The sequence below is a fragment of the Lactuca serriola genome, chromosome 1 (genome assembly GCF_051521515.1).
Source record: "Lactuca serriola cultivar US96UC23 chromosome 1, Lser_US96UC23_V15, whole genome shotgun sequence".
NCBI lineage: Eukaryota > Viridiplantae > Streptophyta > Magnoliopsida > Asterales > Asteraceae > Lactuca > Lactuca serriola.
Window position 1 is genome coordinate 44,548,128 of NC_136408.1, and position 18,016 is coordinate 44,566,143.

The following is an 18,016-nucleotide window of genomic DNA, read 5'->3' on the forward strand; positions in this document are numbered from 1 at the left end:
TGGAACTAAAACTGAAACTGTAACTGATGATCATAAACTTGTATGAGTAATTTGGGAGTACTTACTTGAGCTCGGCTGATTGCATGCACCACACCCTTTGCTCTTTTCGAAATTCTTTTCGCTTTTTCTAAAACTCTTTCCTTATACTTTTTCTGAAATTGTTTTATTTTCTCAAAATTCTTTTAAAAAAAAACACTTTTGAAAATCCTTCTACCATTTCCTCAGTTTGAGTCCAGTCACACCCGAGAGTGTGCCTAAATATCTCAAACCAAGGCTCTGATACCAACTTGTAACAACCAAAAATACGACCCAAAAATTTTCGTTTTAATAATAAAAAAAATCATGTACTGATTGTCACATCATAAAACCATGTGTCAAATATCTCAACTCATAATAAAATGAACATTTGTATCAAATCAAACTATGAATCAACAAACTCCCAGGAATAAGACTGAAGTTGTGGTGTGTGCAATGCCATAATCCCGAGCTCTTCCCTTTGCTTGCGGAAGTACCTGAAACCAAAATGAAACTGTAAGCACAAAGCTTAGTGAGCTCCCCCAAACTACCACATACCATACAATAACATATAACACATACTGGGCCCTTGCCCACTGCATCGGACCGAAGTCCGAAACTATCCAGGGCCTTGCCCTCTGCATCGGACCGAAGCCTAGAAACTGCATTGGATCGAAGTCCGGAACTGACTGGGACCTCGTCCCCTGCATCGGACCGAAGTCCGGAACTAACTGCATCGGACCGAAGTCCGGAACTAACCAGGGCCTTGCCCTCTGCATCGGACCGAAGTTCGGAAACTGACTGAGCATAACATAGCATAGCATAAACATATCATCTAGCATGAACACATAACTACATACTTTATCGGACCGTAGCCCGGAACACCTAACACATAAATCCTGTCTGTGCCATGAAGGCATCAAACATACTATCTACTGCATCGGACCGAAATCCGGAAACTATTGCTAGCTAAACGGGCCGGCATTGTGGCCTTAGACCCGTTCCTACTGAAAAGGGAACTCACCTCGTAGCCTAGCTGCTAAAAGAACTGCTCCAGAAACTGTCTGTTGTTGCCCCGGTTTCACCCCGGCTACAATTTGCATAAGTACCATCAATCAAACACTGATAATAACACTGAGGGTAAAATGACTATCTTACCCCTGGCCACAGTCAACCTATCGGTCAAAGTCAAATTTCTGTTGACCTGACTCGTCGATTTGGGTCACCAACTCGTCGAGTCCTTACTCTCACTTTCTTGCTTCTACTCGCTACTACTCGTCGAGTTTTGGCACAAACTCGACGAGTTCCTCTTTGATATTAACACTCAGACAATCGGCATCCAACTCGCCAAGTTGTATGAACAACTCGTCGAGTTCTCCTTCAACAGATGAACACTCTAGCTGTGACTCGCCGAGTTGTATGAACAACTCGTCAAGTCAGTTCTTGAGGCATGAAGATTGCCTTGGACTCCCCAAGTCAGGGCATTGACTCGCCGAGTTCTTCCACGAATGAGTTTAACCCTCTAGCTCACCGAGTCCTTCTCTCACTCACTGGTTCCACTCGGCATAACTCGAAACGGGGAAAACAGGGGACTTATGACTCGACTCGTCGATTCTGAAGAACGACTCGCCGAGTCGTATGCATGCAAACACTATATACTCGATTCTGCTTGAAACCAGTCCATTCCATTCATAGATTTGGTTCTAGGGCCTTGATTAACATGTAAAGCTTCCAACTTTACGTGTAAATAACATCAAATTAAGGTTTTAGGGTTCAAAGCACACTATAAGAGTAGATCTAGAGCTTTCATGCAAAATGGCTCCATAAAGGTACTAGATCTAAGCTTATGGAACTCAAACCTAGCTAGATCCGAAGGCTAAATATCTCAATGAGTCCTCTATGCTACTACCAAACCAAGAAATGGTTCAAGAATAGCTTTAATGTCTTTAAAAAGGGGATTTAAGCATGGAAACAGAAAAGAGCCAAGATATACCTTACTAAACTCTGTAATTCCATAAGGATTTAGGATCTCCTTCTTCTCCTCTTGGTCTACCTTCCTTCTTCTCTCAAAATCTTCAAAGAAACACACCAAATCACACAAAATGCTAAGAGGGTTCTAGGGTTTTGAGGATGGTGCTCTGAGGGGTGATGGGGGCTGACTTGAGGCCCAAAAAGTTGTTTAAATAGGGTGCAAACCCTTGAATTTAGGGTTTCATCCAGACTGGCGGATTCGCCGAGTCCGGAATATGGACTTGTCGAGTCGCCAACTTAAACGTGCTCGAAATCCCGAATCAACTCGACGAGTCTGGCTACTGACTTGTCGAGTCCTTTCAGAAACTTGAAAAATAATAAATATAAATATCATACCAGAATTGGGGTGTTACACAAGTTCTAATCTTTACATTCTTTATATCTACAAAATGGTCTCAATTAGTACTACAACTTACCTTTGGGTTGTTTAAGCTAATTTTGACTTTCACCTTTTTGCCTAACGAGGTAAAAATCTTATATTCTTCTCCATTTTCAGCGTTTGTTGTACTATTGTTCTCCACTTAAGAAATACTACGACTTTCCTTTTGATGACATTAGCCAAAATTTAACCAATGTCTTAGTATTATTTTGACATTGTAAAATTTATGTACGCGCTTGATTTTATTTCCTACAAAAATCTTAACTCATTCAATCAAAGTTAGATTTTTTCGAAATTTACATCCTTGAAATCGCCTTATAACATACTTTCCTAATATGTTATTTTTTCACACTAATTAACGCAACTTTTAGCGCACGGGATTATGCAATTTACACATAATTTGGACGATTTTCTCTTATATATTGAGACTCTAAGTCTTGTGCTTAGATACTTATCATTTTTCGAGTTCTTTTACAATCGGTGGTCAGTGACGATTGTTGAAATTATCACATATGCAGTGAGAGGGACGCAAACCAGGGTACGAAGAAGAAAAATAAATTAAGTCTATAAATGTGACATCCCCAAAAATCACGACCAGAAAAGACCGTTTTAATTTATGTTTTTAAAATAATTTCAGAGTAAATCCATTGATTTAAAAGAGTTGCGGAATTTGTTCCCAAAAAAATATATGATAAAATAAAGTTTATCAAATCATTTTATCAAGAGATGCATTTTCATTATATAACAATACTCGGGATGTCATGTTCCGATAAACAGACCAAAAGCATAAACAACAAAAGATAGACCATACAACAGTTACATATAACAACTGGTCTAATATCAAAAGATCTTGATAAGTCATCCAACTTATGCTCTCGCGCCACTACCTGTAATACAACAAAACTGAGTGGGTCAGGCTTGGGAGCCTGGTGAGCATATAGAGTTTTCAACCCATAATAAATAATTATATTTAATTTCACCAACCAACAATAATTCGATTACCCATTCCAGTTATCCTCACTTTACGTCCCTAAAACAACATCTATCTCAAGGGACCTAATCTAGGATTTTCATCGGGAAGGACATTACTGCAAAGGGGTTTCCTCAACAGTAGATGTCCTAAAGGCAACCATGAGGGGGATAGAGTACACCGGTGAACACATCGTTCACAACACTTACATGTTATGAACCTGCTAGCGTTCCACAGAACTGCCTAGAAAGAGTATGTGGTCGTTATCCATTCTCTGTTGAATAACTAGATCAACAACAACAACATCGAGGTCTCTCATCTATTTATCACACATCAACTATCTACCTATGTTCTACCCAACATATTAGTAAATAAAAAAATATATTTTTATACATAGTTTAAAACCTGTATAGCATTCTCATTCAATACATATTTCAAACAACAGATGAGACACATACACATAACACGTATTTCATAGAGAATAAATCATATCTATGAGATAGAAGAAAGTGAATATACATTCACACATATAACAACAAAATATACACATAACACGTATTTCGTATAAAATACTTCGTAATTATGCGTTAGAAGAAAGTAACTACATACTCACTTGATCAGAAGATGATCGGAGAGCACTACGGCTTGTAGAAGTAGTATTCTTCGGTGAAACTAGGTTCACTTTACTCACCGGGCTTCTAATGGGCAGAGCTTCGGCTCGGAAACTCTTTTCTTCGCGGGATCTTCGAGCTTCGGGACTTGCTTCGGGTCTCGGGATGATATCGGGGCTTCGGGGGTACTTTTTTGCACGTAAATCGAGGTAATATGAGTGAGAGGAGAGAATTTGAGCAACCTAACTCGGCTAGCCTTTCAAATCTATTTATAGGGCAAAATTAGCCTTTGCCACGTCGTGGTACGGTTTACCACGTCGTGGTGGATGGTCGTCACTGCGTTTGTCATTGCAAGTGGGTCTGACAGACTCTAGAGCACGTGCCACGTCGTGGCACTTTTACCACGTCGTGGTGGCTGATAGTTTTGGGGTTTCACGCCCCGAACTTCAGAAATTCATAACTTTCATATACGAACTCCATTTTCGACGTTATTTATATGCACGCGTAGGTGAGACTATGCTCTACAACTCTCGTTTAGACTCCGTTGGCTAATTTTGACTTTAAATTTAATATATTATTAATATATTACTTTTATATTATTTTTAGTAGGCCGGGACAGGAAAACTCCGTTATAAATTCATAACTTCTTCATCTGACGTCCGTTTTCGCCTATCTTTTTATCGTTTCACTACTATTAACGAGATCTTCGATTCTCGTTTAGATTGTTTCGGCTAAAAATCAATCGATCTCAAATCGAGGATTCGGGCTGCATATTGCTAAGTCGAAACTTCGGAAAAATCATAACTTCCTGATACGAAGTCAGATTTGGGCATTCTTTTCATGCACGCTCTCGGTTTAACGAACTCTACGAATTTCGTTTAGATTACTAGGGCTAAATATTGCTCTATCTAAATTTCGTATTTTACGTAATTCAGTCGTGCCGGATCTGTCGTGAAACTTCGACAAGTCATAACTTCTTCGTTATAACTCGGATTTCGGCATTCTTTATATATTCGGAAACCTCGTTTCAACTACTACAACATTATCTATAGATATCGACTTTATCTAACATTTCATTTTGACGCTTATTTTTTATTCTTAATTAAATTAAGACACACAATTAAGCACAAAACACATAATACTCAAATAATACACTTCTATTATTTCAAAACGGGTTACAAAGGTTAACCTAGACTATTATATCAACATTAATGACAAGGTCAGAAACACATGCGTTACAATAAAACTGGGAAATTCAGTTGATATACGTTTTTTCAACTAAATGGAGATGTATAAATGTCTATAAACAATTTTTTTATGTGGATGAATAAAAACTTTTAGCAAAAAAAATCACAATTCTTTGTACATCAAATCACATCTATCAAATAATTGTTGTTTTGCTTGTTTTTCATGAAATTATTTTAAATCGCTATGGTACAGTTTCCTTTGTTGCATTCCTCTTTGGATCTAAATCAGACCGGCCGATATAGATACTACCTTTTTCTACCGACAATGTAAGTAGATTAAACTTAAAATGGAAGAATAGAAGAAATAAATAAAATTTTGGGTGGAAAGATAGTTGGAAAGAGTGAGGTATTTACAGGGTGCGGGATTGTGAGATTTTTTTAATGTTAAAGAGTCGTTGGAATGGATGCAAGAGCATTTTAGAACGTTAACTAGCCGTTGGAAGCAAAACTAGTCGTTGAAAACCCAAGACAAAACTCGAACTAGACAAATCTTGAACCAAGACTCGTTTTCACAAGATCGGTTTAGGCATGACTCGATACCGATTCAGGACCAACCCAAGATCGATAAAAAAAAACAATGGATACCTGAAAATAAATGATCGAGTCACCGCTCCGATCTTAGTCTAAATTTCTATAACAGTTCAGACTTGAAAAATGTCGCCTCTATTTCATAAAACAAAAAATAAAATCAATAACAAGAAGGTCATGGAGCCCACAATCAAGGACTCAATAAGGCACCACACCACTAAGGAGTTTTATATATGTGAAGTGTAACTTTCTATCCGAAAGTAGACCTGCATAAAAAGATCGGACCCAAAAAAAGACCGAGACCAGACATGTCTAACAAGACCGGACCAAAAAAAGACCAATCTGAGATCGTCGAGGACCGGTCCGAAAAAGACCGAACATTTTCGAAACCGGTCCCAAAAAAACAAATCGTTCCGAGATCAACACAAGACAAGACCGACTGAAGATGTCCAAGAGCGGTCTCAAAAAAAAAAAAACCGGTAGCTAAACTTTATAAATATATCATTTTTGTGTTAATTACATAATTTTTAATTTCATATTATGTAATTTATTTCAGTTTTTTTCTTTTATTAAACTTAAATTATCATTTTTAATAAATTTTAATCTATTATTTGTTGTTAATCACATATTTGTTAACGGAAACAACTCAAAACCAATACCAAAGAATTGAAAATCTTCGAAACTGAACAAAAAAAACTTGTAAATCCAACCAAAAAATGTGCAAGGAAAACCCAAAAAAGATCGATCCGTAAAAAGACCGGACTCGGAAACAACCAGCTCGAGACCGTTCGGGACTGGTCCGAAAAAACTAGATCGTTCTGAGACCGACCCAAAAAGACCAGGACATTACAAAACCGAACTGAAACCGCTAATGTGCAGCTCTATCCAAAGCTGTTTTTTGTAAGCCCAGGCCCATTTATACTAAACGACGAAAAACAACGTGGTAGCCCAAAAGCCAACCTATATAAAGTCTTTTTTCTTGGTAGCAAAACGTCAGTTGCCTTTTGCATTTCAGTGCTCCGCTAACCGAATCTATTCATCAATGGCGATCTTCTCACGTAGAGTATATTTCTTTCTCTGTATCTATTGAAGTTACATGTGATCTTTACTATGAATTTCCCACTAGTTTATCCTTGTAATTCCTATGTAATCATACACGAGATTGTTTCGTGGTCTTTTAGAGATATGATTGTTCGCATTAGATCGGTTCTTTACGTGTCTACGATATGCATTATGTAGTTACTCACTCCTTTTTTCTCGTACATTGCACAGATCAACTGTCCTCAACTTCTTCTGTCTGTCCTCAACTTCTTCTGTCTGTCCTCAACTTCTTCTGTTATTTGATTGCGTGTATTAAGCGTATTTATGCAATGTTTCTTAGAACATGTATAGACTTTCTTTCAGTGTTAGGAGGTTCAATACACAGCATCTATAGTCGTATGGTGGTTTTTAACAATTATAATTCACAATGTAGCAATTGAAGTTGTAATTTAGAGTTGATGTCGCACCAATTATTTAAGTTTGATCTGTTTCTGTTTGAATGTTCAAAGTGAGAGGTGATTCGGATTCAGCTCACTTTTTATCCCTATTACATCCTCACTCATACGAAGCTTAGGTGGAAATGGCATCTACATATTGGTTTCTGTGCTGTATTATTCTCTAAATTATTGCATCCCTAGCTTGACATATTTATGTAATGTTTCTAGAGCATCTATAGTCATCCGTTGGCTTTCAAACAATTTTTATTCATAATGTAACAGTTAAAGCTGTAATTTATAGTAGTAACAGTGTTAAATGTGGCTAAAATTAGCTGCATTGATCAGTTTTAGTCTGAATGTTCACAGTGAGAGTAATCTGGCTCAGCTTTTATCCCAATTAGATCCTCAGGAAATGAAGTTTGGGGTGAAAATTAGCTCCTGATACTTGTCAATGCCACTAAAATTGGTGTTATTGACTTATTGGTCTCTGTAGTGTAATATTTTTGGAACTATTTCATATTTTCATCTACTGATTGACATATATATATATATATATATATATATATATATATATATATATATATATATATATATATATATAATGTTTCTGATCGAGTTGTATTATAGGATGCATGTCCTATCATTAAGAATGTCCTTCTTCTGGACTCTGAAGGAAGGCGTGTAGCAGTTAAGTATTATACAGATGAATGGGAAACCAACAGTGAAAAGTTAGCTTTTGAAAGGTCCATCTTCAGTAAAACACAGAAAACTAATGCACGAACTGAACGTATGGTTTTTAACTTTTTATCTTTCACAATTCTTGTCTATTAAGATGCTTTCTTTCAGCGACATTAAATCAAAATGACCTTTTTCTCCTTTTTATCTGTTTATAAGCAGCGGAGATATTGATGTTTGAGAATAATGTTGTGGTGTATAAGTTCATACAAGACTTGCAGTTTTATGTAACTGGTGGTGATGATGAAAATGAATTGGCTTTGGCCACTGTCCTGCAGGGTTTCTCTGAAGCAGTTATTCTTCTACTCAGGTTTCTGCATTGTTACAGATATTCAATAATCAATGGTTGCTATCTCCTGGTGTAATCTCCTTAAGTTCTTGATGCAGGGGTAACATTGACCAAAGGGAGGCATTTGAAAACTTAGATATGATGTTTTTATGCCTTGATGAGATTGTTGATGGAGGGTAGGTAACTACATTTTGCATTTGAATCAGTCACTCTAGTTTCATTTTCTTGCTTTTTTGTTCATGTTCTAGTCAACCCTGGTTCTTAATAAGAAAAAGAGTGCCCTCAAATTAGCTTAGGCCTTAGTTTTTACATGCCTGTGTGCAGAATAAGATGGGACATTAATACCCTTCTCAACATTAAAATCGTAAATGGCCAGAGAAAGTGTGTCCAGTTCTGTCTTGGATAACAAACACAACCTTAAAAAACAAGACCTTTTGACAATGAATTATTCGAAAATGCTGAAGCATGTATTATTGGTAATTAAATACCACTTGTTGACTTGAGTATATGATTAAATAATTTCTCATTATCCATAAAAAATTTCCATTTAGGACTTTTTACTAAACTTTTGAAGAGTACGGCTGTCTATTTTAGCCATTTATGGAGTCTCATATCGTTTGGGGTAGCATGAGATTATGGGCATAATTCTTTTCTTTTTTAGGGTAGCATGGGCTTATACTATGCATATTTAATTCCTCTTTTTATGTTGTTATTTCTAAGGCAGGCTTAGGATAGTGATAAGCGGACAATGACAGCATGCATACAGCATATTCATGATGCCCAATAAAACTAAATAAGCACAAATAGAAATAAATATGTTGTCATGATAGTTTTTTGCATTCTTTATAATCATCATAGTTTTGTGCATGTTAATCTTATCTTCAATTTCATTCATAACTTCACACGCATGTGTGTATGCGTTTATATGTATCAAAATAATGAAATGTTTGATGACTTGCTAAAAACTGTGTGACAGAATGATTCTTGAAACGGATGGAAATACAATTGCCAGAAAAGTAGTTACAAACATCATGGATGATGAGACTCCCTTGTCTGAACAGGTACATACAAATTAATTCCAATATTGTATCTTTAATTATGCTAATCAAAATATATCAATTATGTTACGAGAAAAAAGACAAATTTAGCCACGTTGACATAAAGATTTGTTACAAAATATCCCAGAAATTGTCTTATAAGTTATAACTCAAAATTCCCACCAATTTCACAATCAGCCGTTGCAAAATTTATGTTTTGCCGTGAAATTGCCTTTTTATGGCTCACACCAAAAATTTAAAATGTAAAAAATCCTTTACTAGGAAATTGTTCTTTGTAATGCGAATCATTCATATTATTACGAAAGTCATAATTTTTTAATCAAAAAAAGCATTTTGTTTGAAGTTCTTTTGCTATAGTGATCTTCAAAAGCCATTTTCACTGCAAAAAGAAGCTTTATAATACGAAATAAAGTTTTACTTTGAGAGAGATTTTCAAAAAAAAAAAATGGTGTAAAAGTAAGAAGTCTAAAAAAATGCTTTAAATAGGGTGACTAATCTCGCAACTACTAGTGCATTTCACAATCAGTTATTACGAAATTGGTGGCTATTTGGACGCATAAGGAAAATTTTGGGTTATTCAGTAAATCTTGAATCAAAGTAACTACATATTTGTCTTTTTCTCTTTTATAAACTAAAGAGTTAAATTACCTACATCGTCTCTATGCTCATATGAAAATTATCGATTGGGTCCTTGAAAGATTTTTTTTTTTTTTTTTTTTTGATCCCTCACAAGTTAAGGCCTTTGGTAAGGTCTTTTGGTTGATTGTGCAGTTTTTCAGCTTTCTGGGTCACATCCTATATACCTTTCCTTGAGTTACATAGCTCAATAAGTCTTTGGTGGCTCCATGTGGTTGTAATTGGAACATGGGTACAAGTTTACTCTTAAAATGCATATATGTTTTTTTTTCTTTTTTCAATCTCATCTCCACTTTATAATCGTGGAACATGGGTACAACACTTGGAAAGTTGCTCTAAATTTCCTTTCGTCGTCTCTATTTGGCAGCTCTCGACAAAAAGTTCCTTGCCAAAAATTACATAAATAGTCCCTACGGTTTCCCAAATTCCCAAATTTCATCGTTAACTTTTTTTTTCGTTACACAAATGACCCTATGATTTTATTTTCTTGCGTAGTTGGTCTATGACCCATATACAATAACTTTTACATCCTTTTTATTTTATTTTATAGTTTCATTACACTTATACCGACCTCATCCTTTCTTCTCTTTAGTTCCCGTCCTCTTCACCGTCACCTCCACCTTCCACCAACATCATTTTTACCGCCCACCTTCCATTTTAATCATATGTTTTCCAAAATTTTCATCTTTCGGATCAAAAAGTTGAACACGTAAAAGACAAAAAAACATACAAATAATACACAACATATCAAACACAAAGAAATAAGGATCAAAGACAACTAGAAATTAGAGTTTTGTTACATATCTCACTAAAAATAAATAATATACAACATATATCAAACTCAAAGAGCATTTGTCACAAGCACAATTGATTTTTTATATTATTATCAGATAAAAATTAATTAAATTTCTATATTGTTGGGACTTAATTTTTCCCTTTGGCCTTTACTAACAAAAGTTAAAGATAAAAGAAATTAAAATGTGTATAAAATTCCTTTTATTTGGGTTATAGATAACAACACAAAAATTGAAACCACGGACCATCCATCTTTACAAAAAAATATTAGGGACAAAATATGAAAATTTGTAAAAACATAGGTACCATTTATGTAATTTTGTCAAAATCCTTTGATGAGAAGGGATGACGTGGCCCAATAAAAATAAAGATTATTAAAAAAATATCAAAATAACGGGCAACACGGTAATTTTACTCATATTTAATCGTTTTACTTTGACGGTGTTAATGGGAAGAACTTGATTAAAAAAACTGAAACTATGAGGATCAAAAATGAAAACCATTTCTTTCATGGACCTAATCATAATTTTCATTTAAGCATAACGACTAAGTTGTAATTTACTTTAAACTAAAAGTAAATTATGCGAATAGTCTCTATGGTTTGGAGTAATTTGCATGTTTGGTCTTTAACTTATTTTTTAACTCAGAAAGTCTTTACAGTTTGTTTTTGTTGCATGTTTGGTCTCTATCTTACCTAAAAAGACTATTTTGTCTTTGATTTTTTAATTTATTTAAATACACCCTCAATCCCATTTTCACCTCACCTTACCTTACATACTCCACTTTATTTAAATAAATTAAAAAATCAATGACAAAATAGTTTTTTTAGTAAGACAGTGACCAAACGTGCAACAAAAACAAACTGTAAAGACTTTCTAAGTTAAAAAATACGTTAAGGACCAAATATGAAAATTACCATAAACTATAAGGACCATCCGTGTAATTTACTTTTAAACTAAAGCTCATACGTTATCTTTTTTAAGATTGGTCAGCTACCAATGTTAATGTCATATCGGTAGAACCGGCTTTATTTATTTATTTGAAGTTAAGGATTTTAGTGTATATTTCTATTTTTTTTAATAGTTTGCATAATTATGGTGTTTGGAACGTATGTTTTCCAAAATAGTTATCACGGCTATAAAAATCATAATTAACCTGATTAAGAGATTTTCTAATATGTATCATAAGGATATGTATAAGAAATATTAAATATGAAAAATATTATCATAATTAAATATATTAATTATATTAAATATGAAAAACATTATCATACTTAAATATATTAATTATATTAAATATTCTCCACAATTAACATATTTCATATTTTTCAATAAGAAATATTTTATAGAATCAATAAATTTCATATTTAATTAAAAGGAAGTTTTGTTGCTATCCATAAAAAAGAAAATAAATTTTTTTTAAAAAAAATTATATATTCCTTTTGATCTCCTAATGAAAAGTTTGTTCCAAATGGTTACAGACAATTACTCAAGCCTTGGTAGCCGCTCGTGAACATTTCGCAAGATCACTTCTCAGTTAATACGTTTTTCTATCCACAGGTATATTTCAATACGTAAAAACACAACACATGCCATATAGAAATTAGAAAAAGACCCCACACACAAATCATAAACGTTTCATATATCTTTTACAATAATATCGTACAGGTAACATCAAGCGTGCAACATTTGGGCAAAAAATGAAACTTCAATTTAAATAAATAAAAAAAAGTTTAAAATAATAGCATTGTGTAATGCCTGCTGTATTGTCGTTATCCAAATAAAACCAAATTGAAGGTAACGTTTAAATTTTAAACTGATTACTACAAATGATTTAGTATTATTGAAGATGCTCAACCATCCATTTCTGCCACCAGTACAATACTCCTTCAAATTCTCCAATTTCATCATACACATTGGCCCCTTCTTTGTCGACATGTCTACTTCACTTTTTAAATGATATCATATTTTTTGAAATATTTATTTAATTTTTTAATAAGTGGTTGTTAATGTTAAATACACTTACTTTTGATAACAACTTACACATTTGACCAATTATATATAAATTAATATAATTTTTTAATATTCGGGTTTTGAGTATAAACAGTTACAGTACATTACAAAGTATAAAAGAAAACAGTATATTATATGTATTATACATGATAAGAATATGAGGTTTGGCCCCTTCTTTGTGAGACATCGACATCGCTTTTTTATTATTACACTTTGAATGGCCTTTAACTCATTTGAACGTAACCGTGTTATATTTGTTATTACTCATTCAACCGATTGAATGTCTAATACAAAACCTAAATTATCTTATTTTTATTTTTTTAATAATCTGATCGAAGTTTTCTACCTATAATTTTTTTTTATTACAAAGAAACTTCATGTTACAAAACCGTAAAAAGAGATTGGATATTGCAAGAATATAAGGTTTTGATACAAGTAAAAAAATGTTACCTTTTGTATTTATATTTGTATAGTTTATCTTAGGACTAGAAACGTATCAAACGAAAATGAGTAATGGCGTGTTCATGTTCATTCTTTTAAAATTAACCGAACAAACGAATGAACAAGAACATGAACACATAAAACATAAACGAATTGAAAATAAAAAATTATTTTTTGTTTGTTCGTGTAAAAAACTATTTTGTTCATTGGTTGAGATGTTAAACAAACATAAATTAGTATAATTTAATATTAAAGAACGAACATAAATGAATGGATGTAGGGATGAGAATTTGGCCCGAAAATCCGAACCGAACCGAAAACCGAATCGAACCGAACCGAATTAGACCCGAATAAGCAATTCGATTCGGTTTTCGGGTAATTAAATAAGTCTTATTCGATTTTCGGGTTATTCGGTCCGGGTTACCCGAATAAGGGCTTATTCGGTCCAAATGGACCGAATCGAATATGAAAAGTCATATATTTTTTTTCTACCTGTACGATTGTTTATTCGGTCTTGTGTTCTATCAATCATTACCCAAAATACCAACGTAATGTTTAATGTTTAACTTATATACTTATAGATAGTTTTTTAGGTGTTTTGGATGTTTAATGTTTAGTATTTAATATGTTGCTTAATAACTATATCTTAAGATTGTGGTGGTTGGATTTTACATTTTATATATCAAGAATAGTTAATCCGTGTTATTCGTGTTTATCATAAGCTACAAAATTCATACAAAATACAATATTTATAATCACATTGTAAATGTTATTTGGGTTATTCGGGTTATTCGGCTCTTTAATCATCTTGTACATGTTATTTGGGTTATTCGGGTCGGAACCGAACCGAACCGAATAATACCCGAACCGAACCGAACCCGTATTGCTTATTTGGTTCGGTTTTCGGTTCATACAACTACCCTTATTCGGTTTTCAGTTTATTCGGGTTCGGGTCGGTTCGGTTCGGTTCCGACCTGAATAACATCCCTAAATGGATGTATTATTTTCTTGAAAAAATAAACAATTATCATGTACTATGCACTCTTTGTTGATGACGATATATCTGAAAAAAAGTTTATAGTTTGTACAGTGTTAAAAATTTTATATAGATGGATGAAATTTCTGATATTTACAACTAAATGTCTTGTAAATAATAAGATTTAGGGCTGACACCATTAGATAGTAATCAAATTTCAAATTTGCATCACTTATACCTCAAACTTTTTAAGTGATTTTAAAATTCAAGTTTTCTTTTTATTCCGTTTATATTAAAAAAAATATAAAAGCAACATGTTAACTTGTTGCAATTTGCTGAGTTGCTTGACTATTGATTTAACATGTAAACTAATAATATTAAATACTAACCAACTTTGGTTTTTTCAGCTTAACTAACTTCCACTTTTTTATTGAGTTTAACAACTAAACTAGTAAAATTAACAATTTTATAATGGTTACAGATATCAACAAAAATGAAATTATATATAATTATTGAAATTAATAATACAAACTTAAATTTATTGATTTATAAAATCATATAAATCAATGAAGTTTTATAGTTTCTTTCACTGTTTAAAAGAAACTAAGACTTGAAATATGTTTTTAAGACGATTAAAACTTTGTCGAAAATAGTTCATGTTGAAAATTTCTAAAGTGATATATATATATATATATATATATATATATATATATATATATATATATATATATAGAGAGAGAGAGAGAGAGAGAGGGAGAGAGAGAGTTAGTTTTAAATGTTTTCACTATCTATTGTGTGCATGTATCATTAATTATAGACCAATCATTTTAGTTATTTTAAGAAAGTAATTAATGCATATTAAATGCTGAAGATGTAATTAATATCTATTATATCTTCAACATGTAATATGCATTAAAAGCTTTCTTAAAATAATTAAAATGATTGGTCAAGAATCAGTCATACATGCACACAATAGATAGTAAAAACAAAATAACCTAACTATATATATATATATATATATATATATATATATATATATATATATATATATATATATATATATATAGTTGACATTAAATATGTTTTATTTTATATGTTTTTAGTCTTATTTTAATTTTAATATATTATAAACCATTATGTAATTAACAAGCGTATTACGTGTGCATACTTTTGTGGATAAAGTTTGATGGTTGAATATTGAAGAAAATAAATTAAACAATTAAAAAACTAATCCGGGTTTATGGTGGTGACGTAATAATAGATTAATAGGAATACCTCATCCGGTGAAAAGAAATTAATTACTTAATAAAAAACGCGTTTTACATGATATCAAATTAAAGTAATTTTCTAGAAAGTAATATAGCATCATTGCATGTATGTGCGGGTTGGGAAAAAGAAGATGAAGATCATCATAAAGAAAAAAAACAATTGTTTTTACAAAATTTAGCCTAAGTCGGGTTAAATATAATTTTATTACATAAAAGCAAAGCAATATTTAAGATTGAGCTACTTTAATTAAAACGAAATGAAATCTAGGTGCTAAACCTTTTTAAAAATTTTGAGCTATTTAGGTGAACTTGGTTATAATTTTATGATATTGATCCTCAACTTTTAAGTTATAAAAGATAAAAACTTACGGTTGATAAATTAAGAATTAGAAAAATCTGTTGAATTAAAAAATGATATTAGATGAGGAAAAATGAATGGTCCAATGAAGTTAGTTAACAATAACCAAAAAAGAAAAATTAACAATAACAAGTAACGACTTCTATATATTTTTATGGTTTGGACTTTGGAAGGAAACAGGAATAGAGTAGAGTTGGTGTTTTCTAAAAATATACTAGTTTTTGTTTCTTTTGAATTTTTCTATAAATGAAGTAATAATAATAGAACAACAACAACTTTGTATCATCATCAACAATTGCAACAACAACAACAACAATAACAGAATCATCATCAACAACAACAACATCAATTTGATCAATAATTTTTATTTATTTTTGTAAAAAAATAATACAAAATTTTAAATACTTGACATATTGTCCAATCCAAATTATCGTTTGAACAATTTGGTTTTAAGAAACTACCAAAAAGTATCTGACATGTTTGACAAAAATACTTGGAAATTGGTGGTTGGTCATTTTTAGGTGGAAGTTAGAAGTTATAATTTTTGTTTTTATTCGAGTTTTTGACAAAGATAGTTGAAAACTTTTGAATTTTTCAAAATTATATAAAAGGCATCTATGTAAAAACTAAAATTGGAACATAATGATGAAAAATTCATTGTCTAAACTATACTTTCCAAATTAGATACTATGTTTCTTTTAAAAAAAAAAAAAAAAAAAAAAAAAAAAAAAAAAAAAATCAAATGGATCAAAGGTCTAAGGTTCAAGTCATGTTTGGAACAAAATATGGAATTTGAAGATAAATACCATACAAAAATGGCAACATAAAAGGTCTAGAATTACAAAGTTTATTGAAAAACTAATTTGAGGAATACGTTGCAGGTTGCACTTTGTGTGTCCAACGTACATGGTATTATACTAGAAGCATGACATCAAGATGTGACGAAACAACTCATTCCTCTATGCATGTTTTAGTGTTTTACCATAAAGAGCAGCAAATTGATGTAAAATTTTAAGCATATCAAATCTTTGTTGACAGAGGTATAGACCCCAATAATTAATATTTGTTTACAATTAAGGGTAGTATGGAGTGTACATTGCATTTATGTTGTGTTGTTGGAATCCATATATAAGCGTGGAAAATAAATGATGAGGAATGAGTAGTAGCCATTCATTAAGGTAGAAAAAAAAAACATTGACCATATATGTGGATCGAATTGTCATGCACCAATAGCATGTATGTATAGTAAACCAATGCAAAACACATTTGAGGACAATTGACTTTGTAGTTCTTTATACTTGTGGAATACAGAAGAACAAAGTTAATTAGAATAAAGAAAATGAATAGCAAAGAGACATGATTCATGAGTTTTAAACAAAGAGATATATGACGTGACTAGGGTGAGAAGAAATTGACCTGACGTAGGTTATATTATTTAAGGGCGATATAGTAATTTTGTTATAATAGATATGCAATTTTTGTTAAAGGTTACTTGAAATAATTTTTGAATTAAAAAATTTTGTTTAAAATAAAAACTTTAATCTCATGCCAATGAGCGAAGCCTTTTCTTTTATTTGTGTTTAAAAAAAGTGAAAAATAAAAAGCTCTTAAAAAATTCTTAAATACTTAGCTGCTGAACACGTCAATCTTTCAAAATATATATGGTTATGTTGGTATACCTTTAAAAAATGAATAAAGGGGAAATGTTGTTGGACAAAGAAGATAATTTGTTTGTTGGGAAATAGACGATACATTGTTGGCATCACGACATCGTCTCAGCCAACGCGTTTATGCCGGAATCATCTCAAGAATCAGAATTAGATCTTGCATGTTTTTATTGTTCATATACCAGATTAAAATCATGCGATCCCTATCCCCAATTGAAAAATAATAAATATTTAATTTAAGAAAAACATCTGATTTTCATCGATAATATTAATTATAGACAAAATAATATAGTTTCCGTGCTTTAACAAATGTCACAAACTCAGTTTCTGTTAATTCTTTTTGACGGACACGGTCTTTATGGTTTCCAAAACTTGCATGAATGTCTCTTTCTGCTCATGTCGTTAGTGTGACGGTATTTTGGTCTTTTCAACTAGCAGCGACTGAATTTGTAACCATAGATAAACCATACAGAACATTTATGTAATTTTTCTATATTTTATGTTTATGAGTTTGTTTTCCGC

General features: G+C 32.2%; 1 protein-coding gene across 2 annotated transcripts; it reads left to right on the top strand.

Moving 5' to 3' along the window:
* The first annotated feature begins 6,790 nt into the window (after positions 1–6,790).
* On the top strand, positions 6,791–16,909 carry LOC145068282 (coatomer subunit zeta-2-like). Of its 2 annotated transcripts, none has more exons than XM_079015240.1 (7): positions 6,791–6,844; positions 7,887–8,046; positions 8,157–8,304; positions 8,382–8,459; positions 9,260–9,344; positions 12,253–12,331; positions 16,709–16,909. In XM_079015240.1, exons 1-6 carry the CDS (start codon positions 6,824–6,826, stop codon positions 12,310–12,312), a joined length of 552 nt encoding a protein of 183 aa, XP_078871366.1. In that variant the 5' UTR covers positions 6,791–6,823; the 3' UTR covers positions 12,313–12,331; positions 16,709–16,909. The 2 variants fall into 2 exon arrangements, with proteins under 2 accessions (XP_078871366.1, XP_078871359.1); XM_079015233.1 differs by lacking the exon at positions 16,709–16,909 and adding an exon at positions 12,440–12,798.
* Positions 16,910–18,016: the final 1,107 nt, after the last annotated feature.

Excerpts from the sequence above, each read along its gene's own strand:
- LOC145068282 (XM_079015240.1), top strand. The coding sequence starts at position 6,824 with ATGGCGATCTTCTCACGTAGA. Across the intron at positions 6,845-7,886 it reads TGGCGATCTTCTCACGTAGA|GATGCATGTCCTATCATTAA; the intron begins GTATATTTCTTT and ends GTTGTATTATAG. Across the intron at positions 8,460-9,259 it reads GATGAGATTGTTGATGGAGG|AATGATTCTTGAAACGGATG; the intron begins GTAGGTAACTAC and ends ACTGTGTGACAG.